Source organism: Cardiocondyla obscurior, linkage group LG12 (assembly GCF_019399895.1).
Source record: "Cardiocondyla obscurior isolate alpha-2009 linkage group LG12, Cobs3.1, whole genome shotgun sequence".
Classification (NCBI taxonomy): domain Eukaryota; kingdom Metazoa; phylum Arthropoda; class Insecta; order Hymenoptera; family Formicidae; genus Cardiocondyla; species Cardiocondyla obscurior.
In genome coordinates this window covers 5,910,500-5,931,026 of record NC_091875.1, presented here as the reverse complement: position 1 = coordinate 5,931,026, position 20,527 = coordinate 5,910,500, and the positions used below count along the sequence as shown (strand labels likewise).

Here is a 20,527-nt window from a genome sequence, read left to right as displayed (position 1 = left end):
TACGTAAGCCCGTTGTGAGCTCGCGATCAGGTGATCTGTGAAGTGCTGTCTCACACGCTTTTGTGTATAAGGATTTATGTACAATTTATTTTTAAAATATATATATTATACCTATTCCCTTCCTAAGATATATATAATCTAGGTAACTAAAAGAATGCATAACAGGTACAATATTTTTTATATTTAAATGTTTTTTAGTTTTATATATATATATATATTTGTTTTCTTATTCTATTCGAGTAAATACAAATATGCAAAATATAAAAAATAACATTGTACTACCGTCATAAAATAATCGACAGTATATTATTGGAAAATATATTTTTATCTCAATTAGCATCAAGGTGCAAAACCGATTTACAATTATTCGATATATAACGTAAACCATGTTTCAATATCACAGGACGAAATTTTCTTATTTGACAGCAATCTTCTCAGTTTCTTTAATTCAGCATCGTTTGTAGAAACCCAAGAATATAGCTACCTAAATCTTCATCCTGATTAGTCCATGAAACATAAACACTTTTTTGATCGTCTTCATCTCCTTCCACTTTTACCAAAACCGATTCGACTGATATAGAACCATCTGTTAGCTGAACTGTCCACCCGGATAATCTTTCTTTTAATGGTTGTAATAATTTTAATGTAGTAGCGTGTGCTGGACCAGGATCTCTTACTTGTACAGTAGATGTGAATCTGACTACATGTTTTGTAATACCTGCAGCTTTCGCAACCTGATAATAAATTAAAGCAATAATTATTTAATGCATATAAAATACACAATACACAAGTATAAAAGACAATTCAATAAAGTGTTTACGAGCGAAAATTATTACCTCGTCTGCATCTACGAGACAGACACCGTCTTCTCTCAACATCAAAACACTGTGAAGTAACCTCCGTCTCTTTGGATCTGGTGGCAAAGCTGAGTACCTTTTCGCTTCGGCTTTTAACAACGCTAAAGAAGCATCCACAGGAACCTTGGATGTGGTTGTAATGATACAGGTTTCGCCATTTGCAGGATTATAACAGCTAACACCAAATTCTTGTTTAATCTTTTCTTTTAGGTATTCCATCTTTGCAAATTCTCCGTGAACCAACATAACATTTTTCGGCTCGCAATACTGTATCAATTGCATTATTCCTTTTGCATCGGCATGAGCGGAGAAGGACATGTACTCTACGGCCATCTTTACCTCTACAATCTGTCGATTTTCAAACTCTATTCTCCGTGAACCGTTTAAAACTTTGTGGCCCACAGTGCCCTGCACGCAAAAACCCGGCATAATAACCATATTAGATTCGTTAGGTGCCCATTTTTTAAAGATTTGAAGGGAGAGACCAGCATGTAACATTCCTGGGGTGGCAAACACTACCATCGCACCAGGATTATCGATATACGTTTTATCAAATGGTTTTATATGTTTAAAATCAAACATATTCCGTTGTACAAACGTTTTCTTAATTTTTTGATTAGTCCATGTAATAAACATTTTGTAATAATTATTGGCTTTTTCGGTCAAACCAAGCGCGAAATAAACTGGAACTTTTAGATTCATTCTTTCCCAATAAGTTTCTAAAAGTATACACAATTCTTGAGCGCGACCGAGAGCGAATACAGGAATCAACACCTTTCCTCCTCTGTCGATGCATTCGTGTACCTGAAACATATGTATCTTCTAAAAAAAAACCATCCAGAAAATCTTAACAAAATTATTATCGACAAAATTAGCCAAAAACAACATACTTTTTTTAGAAAATCTCTCTCTCTACATCTCTTTGAATCTCTAATCGTGGTCGCATATGTCGATTCCGATATTAATAAATCTGGCCTGCATTTATCTATCCATGCAGCACCTAAGTGCCGATCTGGCGTCATATTATAGTCTCCTGTATATACAATAGATTGCGATCCTACGCGAACCCAAAACATAGCCGCTCCAAGAACGTGCCCGGCATAATATGCTTTTATCTCCAATTCCGGATCAACCATCACAGATTGATGAAGGGTAACAGCGATAACTTTTTTCATACAATCTTTTATCATTTGCGACGTAAAAAAATTGCTTTCACCTTTGCGTTCAACCGCGACTTTTCTCATGTCTTCCAACAAGATTGGTGCAATGGCTTTAGTTGGATGTGTCATGTAAATTGGTCCGGTGTAACCTACCTATATTATTTCAATTAAAAAAGAAATGTGTAAGTAATAAAAAAAATTAAAAAAAAAAAAACGCGAACGATAAAAAATAATAATTATAAAATTGTTGGTAAAATCCTTGATATCATGTTACCATTTCTGTAAAATACGGAAGAGCGCCGCAGTGATCTAAGTGAAAATGAGAGATAATGACACAGTCAATATAATTAGTTGCTGGTCCTTCAGGAACTATATAAGAAAAATCTGGGAAACGTCTTTCATCATTAAAGCCCATGTGCATTCCACAGTCCAGCATAATGTTTTTACCACCCATAGAAACCAAAATGCAACTACGGCCGACATCCTGTCCAGCTCCTAGTGGTGTAACTTTTATGTCTGGCATTTTCTAAAAAAAAAAAAAAATTAATTAGCGAAATTAACGAATTATTAATAAAATATCGTCACTTATAAATTATAAAATATACATTATGTACATAAATAAAAAGAGACAAATAGTGTATAAAATTAAATCGAGTGCATATCTCAAAACTGCGTTTTGCTACAAAATAAACAAGTGTATTTTTAAGTTCTCTTTAAAACGAACTGGCGGATATACTGCCAGTGCAAAATATATTGGCATTGTTATATCACTTACTTGAACAGATATTGATTAGCTGACTAATCTAAATCAATAAATCGCTATCGCTTTCTGAATTATAATATAAATAAAGAAGATTAGGCCTAGGTTAGGCTAAGCGGAATAGCGTTAACCGCAATTAACCACAACTAAAAAATTAATAAATAAAATGACTGCGTGCACGCAGATTACAGTTAAAAATAAATATGGAAATTATTATAAACGTATATTAAAATTAACTTACGATTTTTGTTTTTTTTTTACTCCAGAAAATAAGATCTTGTAAACAATACCCTCTTTCACTTTATAAACCAATGCGAATATTGACCAGGGTGGGCGAATTCATTCTTGAAAAAAGTGGAGACGATTTTCAGCGCCTCTGTCGTGACTTTACTCATATATGTGTCTACCTGTCTATCAACGCCACTATCTATTCGCGATTACGTTCATGGCGTAAAAAGAGACGGGCGCTAATTTGGCTGTGATCACGCTTGCATCCTTACGTTTGCATTGATATCGAGAACAGAGAAGCTTTGCTTCTCGTAAACTGTTTCTCTCGTGAAAAGCCCGTGTGAGAAGTTGGTCTGGAAACTCTTCACAATGGTAATTATGCATTAATTAATCATTCGATGTGTTGTTGCTTGGAAAAGGTCGACCGGTCCCGTGTTAAATATTTGAAAAAAAAAAAGAAAAAAAAATGCACGCCTTATCTCGTACATGCGTGCCTCTGGTTTCCTTTACCGTGACGTCGATTGTCTTCCCGGCATTGACCAGAAGGATACTACGCATATATACTGTATATATAATTTCCTATTTGCCAATATCGATGTTCATAGCGTGCATTAATTCAATATGAGAGGCTCTTTCCTTTTCCAGAACGTACGATTAAAAAAAGAAAAATTAATTTGAAAGTTATGGTCTTCTTGTCAGTCGATTATTATTTTGAGGAATTTATATTCCATTAAAAAATTATTTCTTAAATAGTCTAATAGTTCGTGCCGTTTATGCACAAGATTTAAATATTTCTTGCAAGATTTAGGATATACTTTTAATTGGTGTGCTAACATTTTGAAAAGAATCAATTAGCCCCCACTTTAATTTTTAGGGTTATAATAAAAAATTTTGTCCTTTATAGTCGGTCACTGCGAAACGAGACGAGTTCCGAAAATATTTGGAGAGATCTGGTGTTATGGATGCCCTCACAAAAATACTTGCCTCATTGTATGAGGAAACTGACAAACCAACTGATGCTTTGGAGTATCCTTTTTTTATTACAAAATAAAATACAATATTTTTAAATATTGTACCTTTTAGTTAAATGTTAGGAAAAATAAAAATTTAAGTTGCATTTATTCTGTTCTGCTGTTAGCTAGGTATTAACTTCTATTTTTTGTTTGTACAAAAAGTGTTTGCTTTTTGATTGTACTCTATTGTATGTATTAGAAACCTTTTCCAAGTTTTGAAGTTATTTCCTTATCTATAATGTAGATATATACGTAAAAATCTTGGTAATGTAGTGGATAACACTCTGGAGATTGATAACTTGAAGAAAGAATTAGAAGAGTCCAAAGCTAAAGTTGCTGAATTAAAATTAAAGTTAGCAAAGTATGAACAAGCAACAGATGATGTTGTGATCGAGTAACTATTTCAGATAATATATCTGAGATCAGTTTGTACTAGTCTATTTTTCGTTTTTTGACACAGACTTTTTCTAAAGTCAGTCTGACTATGTGCCTTATTACTATAATAAATGACGTTTAAAGATGTTAGAATATAAGATAAATTATTAAATTTTCTTGTAATACATTCCATTACACATACATGTTCATTACATATATTATTCATATACTTTTATTTAAGCAAATAATGGAGTTTAATTAATAATTTTCATCCTAAGAATAAATTTAACATGTAAAGTATCTAATCATGTATGTTTGGTGTTAAACGTCGTTTGTACAAAATAGATCTCAAGAGCCAAATAAATATTTCTTTTACGTTTATTATAATACATGTATTCCGTCGCAGCACCACGAACGCAATTCCTGACGGTGAGTACATTATTCATTGCCTTTATTTTAATCGGAATAAATTTTTTTTTATTGGGATTTATACAATATAGATATAAAATCAATATGTGAAAGATAATAAGTGCAAAATATTTTCTGCAAGTAATATTACAAAAATTTAGTCATCTAGATATATTTCTACATTCATAAATATTGTGTCAGGTTATAATTAAATTAATTTCCGAGTTTTTTTTTATTCCAGGAATATTTATACAACAGTAGAGTATTGACAAATTCTTCATGTAGTAGACATTCTGAAACAATATAAAAACATAAAGAAGAAAAAATTTAAGAATATAAATAGCACAAAAAGATCGACTTTTATTAAATATATAAAACGTTTATTTTATATAGGAAAAATTACCTCCTGGTTTAGGCAAATCCAAGCACCTGTAAGATCAATGATCTCATGTAGGTTTTGCTGCTTGTCTACGCTTTACTTCCCAATTGTAGATACGTGCCATATTCACTTCCATAGTGGTATATTGATCGCGGACGAAGTCTAGATCATGCTCTACATATCCTAAATTCTTTTTAGCCGCTTCAATATTTTTAGTTAGCACTTCTTGCGCGTCATCTAAGGTATATTCTAGCATGACATTAGCACCTAGCCATAAGCACACTTTGTTGGTGGGTGGTATTACAGCTTTTGCATAGACTTGTTCCGATAATAAAAATTGTGTTTCTAAGCTGCTTTTCTCGACTTGCAGTTTCTCAATCATTTCTAGAGATCTTTCCAGATCTGGTATCTGTGACTTTAAGCGTCTTCGTTTGTTGACTAGGTTAAATTCCATGAACTTATACTTCCCATGACTTTCGTCGAGCTTTCTGAGTACTTTATCCACAGATTCATTTTCTGGCTTTGCCATGAAAGCCTCAACATCGTCCTGAAATTACGAAATGTATAATAACATTTGTATAACAAGTTTATTCGATCGAATAAAATAATAGATTTTCTTTTTTATGACCATATAAGGTTTGGTCACTCAATTGAATGAAATCTCGATCAATTAGTGCATTAAAAATTTCAGCTGTCTTTAAGAGAACAAAGCTTCTCGACGTTCTCGAAATATCGCAGCGTGCACGTTTTGCACGAAGAAAATAATTAAGAATTAAATTTATTGCAGAACCACTGAACCAAGTCCAATCGGTTTCGACAGTGAAAGATTGTATTTCGTAAACGTAACGTGCCATGTCCCATGAATTAAATGTAAGTTATACTTACTACAAAATCGGCCTCTGGTATGCCGGCGTATGACTTTCTGTCTTTTCCGACTTCAATTTCTTTATTGTCGCCGACTTCCATTTTGGATCTTCTGTATACGCTGTAAACTCTCGAAACACACACTTCTGTTCTTGTACGTATCTGCCGCACTAACGTGACTCACAATTCGCAGCGCATGCCGTTGCACGGTTTACATGAAACGACGTTCCTTCAAAAATACACTGCGAACTATATTCTAGCGTAAAGTTTACACTTTTCTCTTGCTTTGTCTTTAAAACAAAAAAAAAAAAGAAATAGTCTATCCTTGTTACGACCAAGTTCTTATTAGGTTTCTAAACAATTATCTAAAATCGAACAGGTATCACACCGAATGCTTCCACAAACTATTATCCGATACGTGGCGGACTCTGTCGCTAATTTACGCAATCATTTTGCACACCGTTCGTGATAACAAAATTAATCATATCTTAAAAAATTAATGTCACGCGTAAATTAGCTATTAATTGTTACAATTTTGGAATTTGATTTAATTTTAATATTTAATTAATATGTCCAGACGGTCTTCGCGATTTTCGAGATCGAGGACGACCTGGCGGAAGTACCGTCTTTGTCTGGACATATTAATTAAATATTACAATTAAATCGAACAAGAGTAAAGGAATAGATAGGCGCGGGGGAGGACGGGGAGACGGGAGGGAGAGCGAGCACGAGCCTACATGCCGCGCGCAGGTATATTCCCCCACCACTCCCACTCTCGCTCTGTCCTTCACTAGCGGTCGCGCATACACACATACGTACTACGCGCTCACGGCAACCGCGTGCTCGTGCCGAAATTAACACGTATTTCCGTTTAACGAATACCGCCCGGCACAAGAACTATCTTCTCGTCTTTATTATCCGTGTGAGGAGATTACGCGAGTACGTAATTAGAAGAGCACGTGCGATTCTCCGTGCGAGGAGAGCACGTGTCGCAGCCGGTTCGTCGGTCGTTTCGGGAGTGCCGCTAATTATCGCGCGTTTTTTCTTACGATAATTTTTTTACGGGAGTGCGCTCGCGAGTTACTTGTGCGCGGAAGGATGGCTCGTCACGTCCCATCTGAGAGGATGAGCAGGCCCACCAGGAGGCATCATGCATCGGCGGAGCAACTTATAGGTAAGCATGAATTTTATTAAATTATATCTTTATTAAAAAAATTTTTATCTTTTTTTATTAATCTTGTTAATTTTTCGGCACGTCTACATTAATATTTTTCTTTTTATGTTACAGCCACCGGCAGAATTTTACAACTCCGCTGTATGCAGATTGGGTAAGCCTGTAACCTGTCTTCTTTTTCAGGATTTTCTTTTTTCAGCAGTGCGAAAAAATAACGCGCGATATAGTGTTCAGTAAATTTCGCGACAGTAGAATCACGGTCGGGATGATTCGCGAGTGACTTGTGCGCGGAAGGAGGACTCGTCACGACGTCCAAACTGAGAGGAGGAGCAGGCCCGGGGGGCATCCTGCATCGGCGGAGCAACTTTTAAGTAAGTATAAATAAAATAAAAAAAATCTTTTTTTTTTATTAATCTCACTAACTAAAACATGTACATTAATATAATATTTTCTTTTTTATGTTACAGTCACCGGCAGAACTTTAACTCCGCTGTAACTCACGCAGGTTGGTGGTAAGTCGCACGATTTTTTTTTCGTAGTTCGTTATTCGTGTCTTTTAAAAAATAGCGCACGCTACGCACGCGTACGGTTTCTTCTAGTTAAAATAAAACAGTGAATTGTTACTTCCAAATAACTTTCATAACGTATTTGTACGTCCAATAAATTTCATATACAAGAAAACATTAAAATTAATATAGATGATGCAATTGAAATATATAATTGATTCAATAATATACTGCAGCTTTTACCTTTTAAAAAAAAATTTCAAAGAAAAGAATAAAGATTATTTCGTTGCGGTAAATTGTTTTAAAAGATTCCTTGAAAAAATATTAAGGATCTCCGTTAAATAATTTTATTACAGTAAATGGCGGGTTGTTATGCCAGAGTAATCTGCAGGTCTTAATAGATTAGAGGTCAGTCGCGATTTTTTTCAAGTGCCTCCCCTTCGATTTAAACGTGGTCGATGACAATCCCGATAGATACATTTAAACTGAATTAGAGGTGCCTACCCGCACCTCACGTCACGTGTATTCGTGGACGAACGGGCCGACGAACATCGCATTTATCATTGGCTCGGGGCGCGCATTCCTCCTCTCTGATATATTTTATTGGGCCTAATAGAACCGAATTATGGTGTATCGAGTAAAGCGAGGTGGATCTGGACTAGTTCTGTCTAGACGACTCGCGCCTAAAAGTCGCTCTTTTCGCTCGGCAATTGCTTTGCATGCAAAACAAAACAGTCGCCGCGAATTAAACTCCCTTCCCGGTCAGTTCTCCTCTCTTTCCTCTCCACCGCCCTCGCAATTGGCATAACTCTTACACTTTGTGCCGAACTGAATTCAAGAAATTGCTCTAATTTCAAATAAAACTATTTAATTTCTTTAACTATGATCCGACACGCTCCACATTAGATACATGTATTTTTAGTGCGACATTACTTAATATCAATACAAAAAATATTAACATAACGGCATTTTAATTTATCTCGTCGTCATTCCTAGGCAGACTTTTATTTTAAATTTATGTACAATCCTTATTCTTATTTCTCTCTCTTAAAAAAGAAATTAATTAATTAATAAAATTGTAAAAAGGATGCCGTTAATCACGAGTAAACTTTTCTCCGTCGTGTCGACACGAGGAATTAAATGGTCGCTCGTTCCCGCGAGTTACGGAGGAGAGAGATCTAAACCGGAGCGCGGGGAGTCGACAAAAATTAATGTTTCGGGGGCGCGAGACGTTATCCAGCGCGCGGGCGCGTATCGCGTTATGAGACGATAGCGCAGATCCGTGGCACGTTCAGTTGGAAACTCAATGGCGGTTACAGGTTACCTAGGGCTTCCTGCGGAAATGGCCAATATACACCTCCGACCTCCAACTCGCCCGGCCGCTCGATCGCGCGAGCGCGCTCAGTTCGCGTTCCTGGTTGTGTTCACGGACGTGCGGTCGTACCCCATGCCTGTGCGTACGATCGCCCTGCCGCTCGCTCGACACGCACTCGTTACGGCTCATCATCGTGATCTATGCGCCTGCAACAAACGCCATATCCTTAATCCGTTCTAGTTGGCTCGATCGATCCTACCGCGCGTGCTGAACGGAAAAGCTAATGCCGTTACCTTCGCGGACCTCCGTCGCTTTCCCTCCGAGAAAAATTCCCCGTTGTTAGCACGGTCGTAACGATCATCTCGCCGCTGATTACGTGACAACCTGTCGCAGAGAGTAATTAATAATTATTGTCAAAGAAAAATAAGTCCTCCGTTCGTCGCGGAAGATCTTCTTTTAGCTCTGTTAGGATCTTAATGTAGACAAATAATACATATTTCTGTACGCGGCTGATACATGACGTACCTAGACCAAGAATTCGCACATGTTCCGTCTGCCGCGGAGTCGAGCAAACGCCTGAGACATTAACACGTCGAGACGTCAAGGCAGATCTAAGCTGGGCTTTTTCACATGACCGGCTCACATTCATATCGCATAGTTCGTTGACTGAGGTCTTTAGATTCCAAAATTTTTGCCTTATCGCACCTCTGCAATATTCCCATCTATTTAAAGAACAGAACGATATAAAAAAAATCTAGCCGCCTAATCACACACAATAAGAACAAAATATTCTCGATGTCTATGAATTTTTTATTTATTTATTTATTTTTTCTTACTTTTGTGGAGTTTTCTGAAAAAAAGGGTCTTTGTATTCGAGACGTGGTGTGTGCGAGGTCGAGACTTGCATCGATCGGTTAGATATGCGTTCTCCAGAGAACCTTCTTCGGGGGTCATCGCGAAGAAAGAAGCGTCGCGCAGCTAACAATGGCACCACAAATACTGCGACCGGCTCTCGTTGTCCGCAGATTTAATCTGTCGAAATGAATCACCATTTTGATGAGCTCACGGCTAACAAACATGTTCGCAAGAATAACGGTCGATGAAGAGCTAAAAGATTCGCAGAAGCGCAAGACCGAACTTTAAATTCGACGCCGGCAATTAATACAATTAATAAATTTTCTCTTTCTCTCTTAAAAGCGACGAGTGAAAAGAAAGCTTCACGTTATTAATTACAAACGGAAACCGCGTTTTCTCATTTTTTCATGCACGCTGCGTGCAATAATTTTAATTAGAGAATTAAACAAATAAAACTTTGAGGAACATACGCAATTCTTGAGGAAATTGTTTCATCAAGAGAAACTATTTTATCTGTAAATTCCAAGGTGAGAGATTCCACACGTAGACTGCAATTACATCCGGTACCGTGGTCTTTACAGCGGTGATAATCCCTTGTTACAATAAGATCCCCTGTAACAAAACAGATGATATAAGTATACGTAACATTCTATTATATATTTTTTAACGACGCTTTGTACAGACCACAAACTGAACCGATTGCTCTTGAAACAGGTTAACTTCGTTTCAACTTGAGATTCTCCTCGCGGTTAGATAAAGAGATACCATTAGCAAGTCCTAGGTGCCAAAGGTACACAGATTTTAGAACAATGTGCTATTCCTCGAAAGGTATCCGTGAAAGAATTTCGTTTGATGTATGCGGTCAAATTTACTTTGCACCTCATGCAACGTCACCCATCTGAAAAACGAAAACCAGCTTTATTTTTTACTTAATAGCGAATCACACGCGGATGAATATTATTAAAAAAAAGAAAAGAAAAGATCCTTTGAACGTTCAGAGTGCTCTTAGCGATGCATTAAAGTTACGAGAGCTCAATAAGCGGTTCGAGATAATTATCGGCCGTGGCTAGCGGCACGTGCGAATGAATGAATGAAAGTTTACGAGGATAGTAAGAACAGGTCAATCCGCCAATTGACCAGCCCAGCTAGCAGTGCAATACCGCGCGAGCGAACGGATCTCCTCGGATCGTTCCTCCCTTAACCCCCCCGGTACTCACACACAGAAAAGCCGCGCTCTCGAAGTACCTTGGCTGAAGCAGGCTGAGGAGAATTGGCCGCGACCGGACTGCACGTCAGATAAGGGTGCTCGTAGCATGGTGGGGATGTTTGACTCTAGAGCGGCCGTTCGGAGTCAGTTGCTCTTATGCTCGCCAGCTACGAACAGCGCGATCGCGTTGCTAGCGCGCCGCTCGACTCGAACCGCGTGACACGAGCGCGTCGCAGACCGCGTAGAGAAGTTCGAGAACGAGGAGGAAGGAGCGACGGGTCCTTGTAAAACGGTGCCTGTAAAAAAAAACAAAAGAAGATCAACGGTAAACGGTCACGGGTATTCGTTAAATAGATTTGCACCTTCGCCGAATTTTGCGCGAGGTGGCGGTAAACTCGCGGAAGGACGCAAGTGACCGAAGTGACAGATAGACTCTTCTTCCTCCCCCGCGACCTCCGCGGCGCAGGATCGAAGGATTGACTCTGTGTACTGAACATTTAGTGGTGCTGTAAGCGGAAGATGGACTTTGTGCCTAGTGCCGCGAATACGAGAAAAGTTGTACGATCGGGCGCAGTCTCCTCGAGCGACGATCGCTGCCAGTTTCCTTATCGTTCGATCGGCTCGCCGGTCCCGCTGAGGGACGCGGATTGATTACATTAGCGCGCATTACGGTGCAACCGGATGCACGCCGCGCGTCACCTCGCGTCATCGGTTCCCGCCGAGAGAGAGAGAGAGAGAGAGAAAGAAAAAAGAATACCGCCGGCACTTGTTTATCGGCAATTCCGCGGCTCGATCGTGAGAGACATCGCGAAGAAAATCCCGGAGCGCGTTACGTCGGGAGATAAAGACGCGTTCATGAGGCGAGCGCGTGGAAAAGCCTCCCCGCGATAATGAGAAAAAATTGATAACGGCCGGTCGAGCTCGACGCGCGCGGTTTCGCGCCGGACTTCCATTGTTATTCAAAATAATTCGGCCCGTTCGTAATAAACTGCGTAGAACGCGCTCGCTACCGGGAAACGCTTCGCATCGGCCCCCGCTATTTTTCTCCGGATATTTAGCGGAAGTGGCCAATCTGATCCGTAACTCCGGCGCACTTGTTGATGCGTTCACTCGGCACGCGACCTCCGCGCCACGTGACGTAACGACGACGAGCGCCGCGACGCCTCGAGGGATCATGACGAGACGTCGCTTCGATTAGTGCGTCCGCGGATCATCAAGAAGATCGAAAGGTGCGATGACCATCGACAGCTGATCCGGGAGACGCCGAGGCTGATAGTGTGCAAGGCTCCGCGCGCGGGGCGGGGGGGGGAAAGGGGGTTATTATGTTAGGAACGAGGTTGTGCCTTCTGCTGAAGGTGTTGGCGCTGGCGGGGGTGGCGATCGCGATTCTACCGGAAGATCTGGAGGACCGAACCGTGCCTGCGAGCCTTCAGGAGGAATGCGCTTCGAAATGCCCGGACTTGGATCTCACCCAGGTAAGAATTTTAACAGTACGATAAGAATTAAGGTGGATATCGCCGCGAGTAAATAATTGACACCTTGATTAAATAAGATCTCCACTTTTATCAGAGGGGAGAAAAGGTATTTTAGATTATAGGAACGATTGCTCTCCTCTCGACGAGAGTCATTTGTTAGGAACGAGGACCTTGACTTCGGCACGATGTGTACGTTTTGTTACGCGAGCGATACAGACGTCGGTTTTGCTAACGTACTGACGGTTTATACGACGGTTTATTCGACGGTTTACTCGACTGCGATCTGCAATGCGTACGCACATACGCGATAAATGAATGTTGGCTCACGATGTTGCGAGAATCGCTGATCACGACGCTTCGGCCTGTACGAAATTCTTCGGCGCACTTATCAGTGTAATTTATGACTGCCTTAACCACAACATGTTGTTCTTGTTGTACAAATACACGTTACATTTTTCGAAACGCGATTACGTTAACTTTCTATTAATTTAAGAATATTTGCTGTTGTTGTCTTGTCTCTTTTTTTTAAATCCTATTAGTTCTCAAGTTTTAAGCAAATTAATTATCAATCTTGGCTTCGCATTCTTCGAAAGTCGCTAGGCTATTTTTTTTCTCTTTAAACAAAAGCATAAATTGTAATTAAAATTATTTCAAATACTCTTCAATTTTATAGATAGACGCAGAATAGACCGATATATGACGTCTCGTGTGCGCGCGTCTGTTCACAGATGCTTTCTATTCCCCGTCTAATCAGCTTTCACGTCAAGCGCGGGTGTTATCTCGGACGCGATGCGTTAATTAATGAGAAGTAAATTTAAAGATCGTGGTGCTTGGCGATTCTCGAAATCTACGCCGGTGATTCGATACGATGTCGCACCAGCGACCTAGTTACACTCCTCGGCGATGCGGCGCACGTATGCGTATCCTTGCGGCTGTGACGCAATTTTTATTATTTTTTTTTTTTTCTCTTTTTCCCGTCGAGTTGCCAATTTGTCGGAAGTGCAAGGGAACTGCGTATTTCGAGTCGGCATACTTACAATCGAGCACGATAAAACTCCCGACGTTTTCGTTCGAATACGACGAACGGCGATCGGATTCTCGGTAAAAGACACACAAATGTTGCGGCATCAACGATCGATTGCAGTAACTGGATAAGAACGTTGTCGAAAGCGACTTAATATCCGTATAAATAATGCGCACTTCTAAAAAGATATACGTTTCGCGTTTTTTACTTTTTAATTTGCTGCTCGATGGCGTCTCTGCTCCGCACGCGGTCTCGCGTGTTTTTCAAACGTTTAACATCGATCGGGGGTGAATTAACGATAGAACGAAAGAAAAAAAAAAATATATATATATTCGGGAAAAGTGCACTGATGCACTTTGATACCATCCCCAGCTGCGAGCGACGGCACGAAAATGGCTGTGCGCGAGAGCGGCGAAGGACGTATCAATTTAAGTCCACTCTCCAGCCCGACTGTACCATTCATTAATTAACTTAACTACACGACGGCGCATCATGGCAGCCCATAAGCATAGCGTCGAGGATGAAAGACGAGCACGTAACGGATACAGGGCCATCTAATCCCTTTCTTACAGAGAAGGACGAAAACGTCATTCTTTCGCGCGCCGCGCCGCCTTCGCCGACTCCGATTATTGTTCATTACGTGAATTATGACCGATCACGCTCGTATCGCTTGTTCGCGAATTTAACTTACACTTCGAGCTTTCAGCCGCGTGAATAGGAGCACGTTAATTGGAAAGGGATTATTAATAATTATTATTAAATGAAAGAACATGTTTATAGCGTTGACTTTTAGCGCATTGCTTTCGGGTGGGGTAAAACTAATTCGTTGCGACTGCGTGCGAAAGGCCTCGGCATGAAAAAGGTTTTAATCAATGCGTTTGACAATTGACGGGAACGAAATTGGTACCAATTATCAATTTAACTCTTCTAAAAAAGATCGCCGCCAACGTGCTTTCTGCTATCAGATCAGTTGGTCAACTTTGCGTGTAATCAAGAAATTTTTTAACGTCAGTTATATATAATTTTTTATATGCAATAAAAAATAGTAATTTTAATTTTAATTTTGCATAATTTAAATAACATTGTGTGTATTGTCAAAGTATTTAAACAGCTTTTTTTTTATATAATAATTATTAGCATTTAATGACAAAAATTAATTATATAAAAATTAATGTTGATAAAAGTAATTAAAGTCATTTTGGCGAATGTATCAAAATTTAATAACGATAATTTTTAATTATTAAATTTACTTGCATTGCGATGCTTCATTTCTCGTCTTTCGTGACGCATAGATGCAGGCGCGCGAATTAACGGAAGAATTAATTTTTACTAATTACGTTTATGACAGTTGCGCGATATTATAAGTCATCGAACTCTCACAACCCTTCCTCGTTCGCGCACTTGGTGAATCAATTATCTGCCGCCGCCAGATAAAGGGAAAAAGCGTTGTTCGTACAAAAAGAAAAAAGAAATAGAAAAAATCAATTTCTTCGATCCCTTATCTGCAGTGCATAATTCACTCTTACTAATCATTTTTCATTCCTCGCTTTCAAATAATCGGAAAATGTTCGAGGCCACGCGATAATATAGTTGTAATCGAGTATTGCTTCTTGCAGGTAAAATATTAAACAATTTATAACTCGCGATTGCAATTGCCATAATTACCATTAAATTCTGTTACGACAATTGAAAAAGATTAGCGCAACAGAAAGAAATATTCCGGAAACCGGAAAAAGTTTGCTCTCACGAACAACATTTCGAGATTAATTTAAAATTAATTTTTTTACGTAAAGTTATCGAATGTTTAACCTCTGTGATAAATATGAGTAAATTTAGCATCTCTTAATAACATAATGCATATTATTTCTGATTTATATTGCTGGTACCATTATAAAATCTTGAATTCAATCGACGTATTTTTACGCATGAAACTTTGAAATTAAATAAATTTGTTTTTTTAATTAAAATTAATCGAATTTACACGTTTCACGTTGGAAAATGAATTAATGTTTCGAGCAGTCTTATTTTGTTAAAAACGGTGCGAAAGCAGACGCCTGTATTATTTACTAAATGCATTAGTATAGTAAAATCCTTATCTCGGGGTGATATTTAGAAGATGACCTTAAGCTTGCATAACATTCGTGATGAATTTTCTTAACTCAACTTCGTGTCTCGAACGTCGACCGTGATGTCCCAATCTCAAATCGGTACGATAACTACTTAACGTAATAAATAATTTATCGTTCCTCGATGTCGTATGGAATGTGTGATTTGTCTAATGCGTCTGCTTTAAATACGTCGTAACAACAACAGAGATAACTGACCGACTGAAAACATGAAATGTATTAATAGAACGTACTGTGTCGAAGCATCGACGACGTTACGGGATGCAATATTTAAAAAAATTAATTGGCCAGCAAGGGAATTTTATTTTAATTCGATAATTAAATATTTATTTTTTCGGAGATTCCTTAAATTCTCGCGCGACAAATGCCCGGCGTTGCGTCGAATATGCAGGATCGTCCGGCATGCAACATTATATGCGTAGCCATATACAATGAACTTCCTGCCGGCCACATCCTCTCACCTACAACGGCAGGGGTTCGCTTCGCGACGCATCGATAATCGTGCGAATTTCACCTTTAATCACGACGCAAATCTGGATCGCGCGCGACGCGGCTGATCGCATTATCATTCTAACGCGAGAAATGCGAGAGAAATCGACTTACGCGCTATATAAAGAAGTTTTGCACAAACAATTTTGCATTTAACGAGATAAGAGGAATCGAGCCGAGCGGAGTGGCAGCGTTTTCTCACGCCGAGGCGAAAGTATGCGAATAACGAGACTTTTGTTGAATATCCAAGAAGAAGGACGAGCGTCGGCGCGATGGGCCGCCTTCACAATTTTATTAATTAGCTTCGAAGGCAAAAGTTAAGTTGAAAACATCAGCTGCCACTCCGTTACCAGCTCGAAACCCGCTGCTGGCCACGTCTGACGTATATGTGTCAACGTATGTACGCGTTTTAATTGGGATGACGTCAGTTGTGACCGGTTGGCACCGCGTTTCCCAGGATTTGTTTTTAAAAAACGTAACGACGGCCCGGGGGAACAAGTGGAATGTATAATTTTTAGCTTCGGTCGTATGAAAAGCCGACGAAAATGCGTTTCTTTCCGAAGAAGAGCATAGATCGTTTTTAAATTACTAGATCAACGCTTCTCGAAAAATTGCAAATCATTACGAGCTAAACGTCGACGCGTTTAATAGGATTTTCACTTCTCGCTTTCTCAGACAGAGATCTTCGCGACAGGACGTAATGGATCATCAATTCAATTCAACAATTTCATGGGGGTTTTTTTTCCCCCCTCTTCCCCTGTTATAACTACTCTACGAAAACGTTCCGAGGATAGTAAAATGGATGTGGGTAGACCCGTATGTAACTGCAGTCGGATGCATTAGAGCAAATACCGAGGAAGATTAATCGCATGAGATGGCGAGGGGGCGGCACCCTGTTTCTCAGAAACTTAGGCTGCGGGAGGGTGAATCTTGATATTTCTTTTTATTCGCTTCGAGATCACTCGCTTGAGAAGTAAAAATCGGCGAGCGCGACGCGTCGAAACGTGCGCTTTGACAGCGGCGTTTCTCGCAATCGCATTAGAATTAGCCGCGATGCACTTAAGGTCAACGATAAACCAGATTCTCATCTTGTATGGCTAAACGAGGCCGGCCCGTCGGCCGCAACGTCATTATCAATTTTTATTGCGCTCCACTCAATTCACGCCGCGCGAACGTCGCGGATTTTATTTCTCGGGGACTGATCCGCCGTCGCGATTTTCGTCGGAATGCATTAGCTACATCAGGACGTACATATAAATTATTGAAATGCCGCTGAAATAAACATGAAGCATTACGCGTACATTGTTTCGAATTTTACACGCACGCACAAGTGCTTAGATATTACAATTAAATATGTCAGGTGTAATTAAAATGTACGTGATGTGATTATGAAATCGAAAATAGGAGCACTTCCTGGTTGCCACGTTAATAATTACAGCTTCAGTCGCGATGCCTATCTTTTCAATTCCCGCTGTAATATGAGAATAATTGACCTGGTTCGTAGAAGAAAGTGTTTGCGTGCATTTGAGTGACACAGCCGGTGTCTTTTTTAGTAAACACGTACAGAAAATGCATGAAAATCTCCGAAGTATACGATATCGAACCGAAGCACCGCGAGGCATGCGTTATTTTATTTTCGAAATGTTCTTGGTATTTAAAAGCGTGTCTGAATTATTTTCTAGCAAATGCTAGAAGTATATTTTATAATTATTCGTAGCTCTACATTTTTTTTTTCCCATTTTGAAATCGCGTTTTTTTAATTTTTTAATTTTTTTAACAATTTGCGATGTCCGTCGTGTCTTTTTTACTAAACCGGCGACGCGATCGACGAAAGCAATGCTCGAACTTAGGACGTTGTTCCAACCGGGTGGACACAGGCCGGTATACATCCAACACCGTGCGACCGTGCACGTTGGTGACCGCAGGTAAAAAACCCGACACCTTTTACCTTAAACTTGAAACAGCGCGCCCCGCGTTCGTGCAAAATAACATGTCCATGTCGTATTATTTTGTCGACGGGGTATCAGGTGCCCGTCGCTTCTTTCCATCTCACCGTAAGAACTATACTTCAAAGATGCACTCGGTCCCGAACATCCTTCTTCATTATAATATCTTAGAACGTTTTCTACTTCTTTAAAAGTACTTTTGAGATATACGTAATGATTTTTTATTTAACTTAATCTTTCTAATCAAATAGAAAAAAAAAGTAACTCTTAAGAACTAATTTATTAATTTATGTCTGTCGGTTTTATTATGGCTGTCTATTGTCGCGTTGAATGTTAACGATCGCGAGAATAAGACAAAAAAGGGCGAATATAAATTAATTATGTACGTATTTAATTACTCGGTTAATTATTACGGTGAGAAGAAGGAAATCGTATTTTTTTTTTCCGTGTCCGAATGTTTACGATGGATTGTTCACGGTGGAATCCTAGCGCCGTTTAACCGAGTGGCGAACGTGCATTTCCTTGTGGTAGAACTTTCCGTGTTCGACACCAGCTATTATTTCCGTCTTCGAGATTATGTCGGGTCGGTAGCGGGAAGACGCAACAGTTGGCCGGCGTCGTCGAGCGTGACGGAGACGTTGGATGCGACGGAAGGACGTATAGGAAGGACGCACCTATGCATTAGTTGATTACTTTAGATCAGATAAAACTGCTTTTTCAACAGGTGATTCCCCCGCTCTCTTTCTCTCCCTCTCTATTTTTTTATTCTTTAAGACAAACGCATTGTCGCAACTTGCAACGCGAGCGGAAGCTCGCGAAAAAGAAGTCACGTTAACGAGGGGATGCCTGCGCGGAATTAATTAAAGCGGACGAATGGAACTAATCGCGAAGAAGCCGAATCATCCCGCCAAATTGCTTCTATGATCGAAAAGAGAGAAATATTATCTAGGAGTTGTTTTTCGCCGGAAAAAAAACGCCCGTTCTCGTACAACTTCCTCATTGACGTAAATTAATTAAAAAAATAACAATCTACGATTCGTATATTTTTTATTATAATTTAATTTAATTTTAACAACTTGAGTTCTGGTACCAGTGCAATTTATTTACGAATAAAAGAAAGAAAGAAAGAAAAAAAAGAAAAAAGAAATTAAATCTCCAGCGAGATTACATAAATCAAATAAGTAAGCGTGAACTTGACGCGATGTCCCTGAGATATTAGTACGAATCGGCGTTGCGAAAAAATACACATTCGGTAGTAAGATACCTAAGAATAGATACAACGAAATGCAGTGGCGAGATATATCCAAGAGGTCTTTCGATGACGCGCGAAACGGATTGATTAGCCGAGCACAAAGTTAAACGACGGTCGCCGCAAATGAGAATATCTTTACGAGATGAAGCCGCGAGTAACGGTAAAAAAGGAAAATAAAGGGGGGGGGAAAAGAACGAGAAGACAGATCGTCGTAAAATTGATGCATCCACGGGAGCGAGAAACGAGATAATATGCGAAAACATTATCTCCCTCGCTTGATTAACCCTTATCGGTGAACCCCGCTCCTTTGCTCGCTGACTGCTTGTACGCGCGATGAAAACACGCGACCGTATCCGCGCCGGGCACGAAGTTCCTGATTATTGTCGCTTCCACGAGAATTTCAGTTCGCGGCAATTTGCGATCGTGCGCATTATCCAATTACGGAAATTCGAAGTTAAATGCACCGGCGTAAAACACGCATGGCTATTTGCGGAAGGTGCACGCTCGTACGGCCTCCTCCTGCGGGCTTCTTCTGCGAAAACCGGAGAAGACACCTAATTCCAACGTAAAGCTGTGACGTTTATGTTAATGTTAATTTGCAATGCGTGCCGTTTACGTAACGGTACTCAACTCGAGCGGCTAATCATATAAATGAAAGTTTATAGCTGCCGACCGCGTAAGAGAAGATTACCGTTCGTGAATTTAATATGCGACGGTCTTACTTTAAGATTGAACACTTTAATAACAATTTATTGGAGGAGTAATTATATTCTAGAACTAGAAATATGAGAGAGAGAAACAGAGAGAGAGAAGAAAAAAAAAAAGAAAAAGCAGCTAGATTTCGTTCAACTGGCGGCTGTTCTCACAGCGGGACAAATTTGCATTCCGCAGGTGAGGGTTGCTTGCTTTTTTAATGAAATGCGTTATGATAATTAGACGACGGCTAAACAAATCGACGTCCAAAATTCCCATGGTGGCGAAGCAGCGACTACGGTTCGCTTCGCACCCTCTCTGCGTGCGCGGCGTTTCCCCTTTCGTCGCTATTTCGATCGGCCTTTCCCAATTACTCTCGGTTCCATCGAACGCCGGACGTGCACCTGTGCCCCGGAAATGC

The 20,527-nt window shown here is 39.7% G+C and overlaps 3 protein-coding genes and 2 long non-coding RNA genes across 13 annotated transcripts in view; 2 read left to right on the top strand and 3 right to left on the bottom strand.

Annotated features, from left to right (window-relative positions):
- Window positions 1-161: 161 nt before the first annotated feature.
- On the bottom strand, window positions 162-3,127 carry Ints11 (integrator complex subunit 11). 3 transcript variants are annotated; one of them, XM_070663775.1, is made up of 6 exons: window positions 3,019-3,115; window positions 2,793-2,923; window positions 2,292-2,543; window positions 1,748-2,170; window positions 837-1,661; window positions 162-734 (listed from the first exon to the last, which is right to left on the bottom strand). In XM_070663775.1, exons 3-6 carry the CDS (start codon window positions 2,538-2,540, stop codon window positions 444-446), a joined length of 1,788 nt encoding a protein of 595 aa, XP_070519876.1. In that variant the 5' UTR covers window positions 2,541-2,543; window positions 2,793-2,923; window positions 3,019-3,115; the 3' UTR covers window positions 162-443. The 3 variants fall into 3 exon arrangements, with proteins under 3 accessions (XP_070519876.1, XP_070519877.1, XP_070519875.1); XM_070663776.1 differs by lacking the exon at window positions 2,793-2,923 and having other exon boundaries at window positions 3,019-3,127; XM_070663774.1 differs by lacking the exon at window positions 3,019-3,115 and having other exon boundaries at window positions 2,793-2,980.
- A 1,700-nt stretch (window positions 3,128-4,827) lies between these two features.
- Window positions 4,828-6,444, bottom strand: Mgr (prefoldin subunit mgr). The gene is made up of 3 exons (XM_070663786.1): window positions 6,066-6,444; window positions 5,205-5,727; window positions 4,828-5,094 (listed from the first exon to the last, which is right to left on the bottom strand). Exons 1-2 carry the CDS (start codon window positions 6,144-6,146, stop codon window positions 5,248-5,250), a joined length of 561 nt encoding a protein of 186 aa, XP_070519887.1. The 5' UTR covers window positions 6,147-6,444; the 3' UTR covers window positions 4,828-5,094; window positions 5,205-5,247.
- Window positions 6,445-6,744: 300 nt separating this feature from the next.
- On the top strand, window positions 6,745-7,773 carry LOC139106813 (uncharacterized). The gene is made up of 3 exons (XR_011546430.1): window positions 6,745-7,218; window positions 7,333-7,589; window positions 7,686-7,773. It is a non-coding gene; the product is annotated as an uncharacterized lncRNA (long non-coding RNA).
- On the bottom strand, window positions 7,628-11,351 carry LOC139106811 (uncharacterized). Of its 2 annotated transcripts, none has more exons than XR_011546428.1 (6): window positions 11,140-11,351; window positions 10,579-10,792; window positions 10,365-10,506; window positions 9,565-10,071; window positions 9,333-9,423; window positions 7,628-9,245 (listed from the first exon to the last, which is right to left on the bottom strand). It is a non-coding gene; the product is annotated as an uncharacterized lncRNA (long non-coding RNA). The 2 variants fall into 2 exon arrangements; XR_011546427.1 differs by having other exon boundaries at window positions 11,112-11,350.
- Window positions 11,352-11,380: 29 nt separating this feature from the next.
- Window positions 11,381-20,527, top strand: part of Sev (receptor protein-tyrosine kinase sevenless) — a 30,225-nt gene continuing 21,078 nt past the window's right edge. For all 6 annotated transcript variants that reach the window (XM_070663759.1, XM_070663757.1, XM_070663756.1 and 3 more), the window contains exon 1: window positions 11,381-12,576. In XM_070663759.1, coding sequence (XP_070519860.1) covers window positions 12,424-12,576 — 153 coding nt within the window. In that variant the 5' untranslated portion in view covers window positions 11,381-12,423. The remainder of the gene's footprint in view (window positions 12,577-20,527) is intronic.

Coding starts and splice junctions, on each gene's coding strand:
- Ints11 (XM_070663776.1), bottom strand. CDS start 2,540: ATGCCAGACATAAAAGTTACACCACTAGGAGCTGGACAGGATGTCGGC. Junction 2,171..2,291: donor TTCCGTATTTTACAGAAATG/GTAACATGATAT, acceptor GAAATAATATAG/GTAGGTTACACCGGACCAAT. Junction 1,662..1,747: donor AGAGAGATTTTCTAAAAAAA/GTATGTTGTTTT, acceptor CATATGTTTCAG/GTACACGAATGCATCGACAG.
- Mgr (XM_070663786.1), bottom strand. CDS start 6,146: ATGGAAGTCGGCGACAATAAAGAAATTGAAGTCGGAAAAGACAGAAAG. Junction 5,728..6,065: donor TACCAGAGGCCGATTTTGTA/GTAAGTATAACT, acceptor TCGTAATTTCAG/GACGATGTTGAGGCTTTCAT.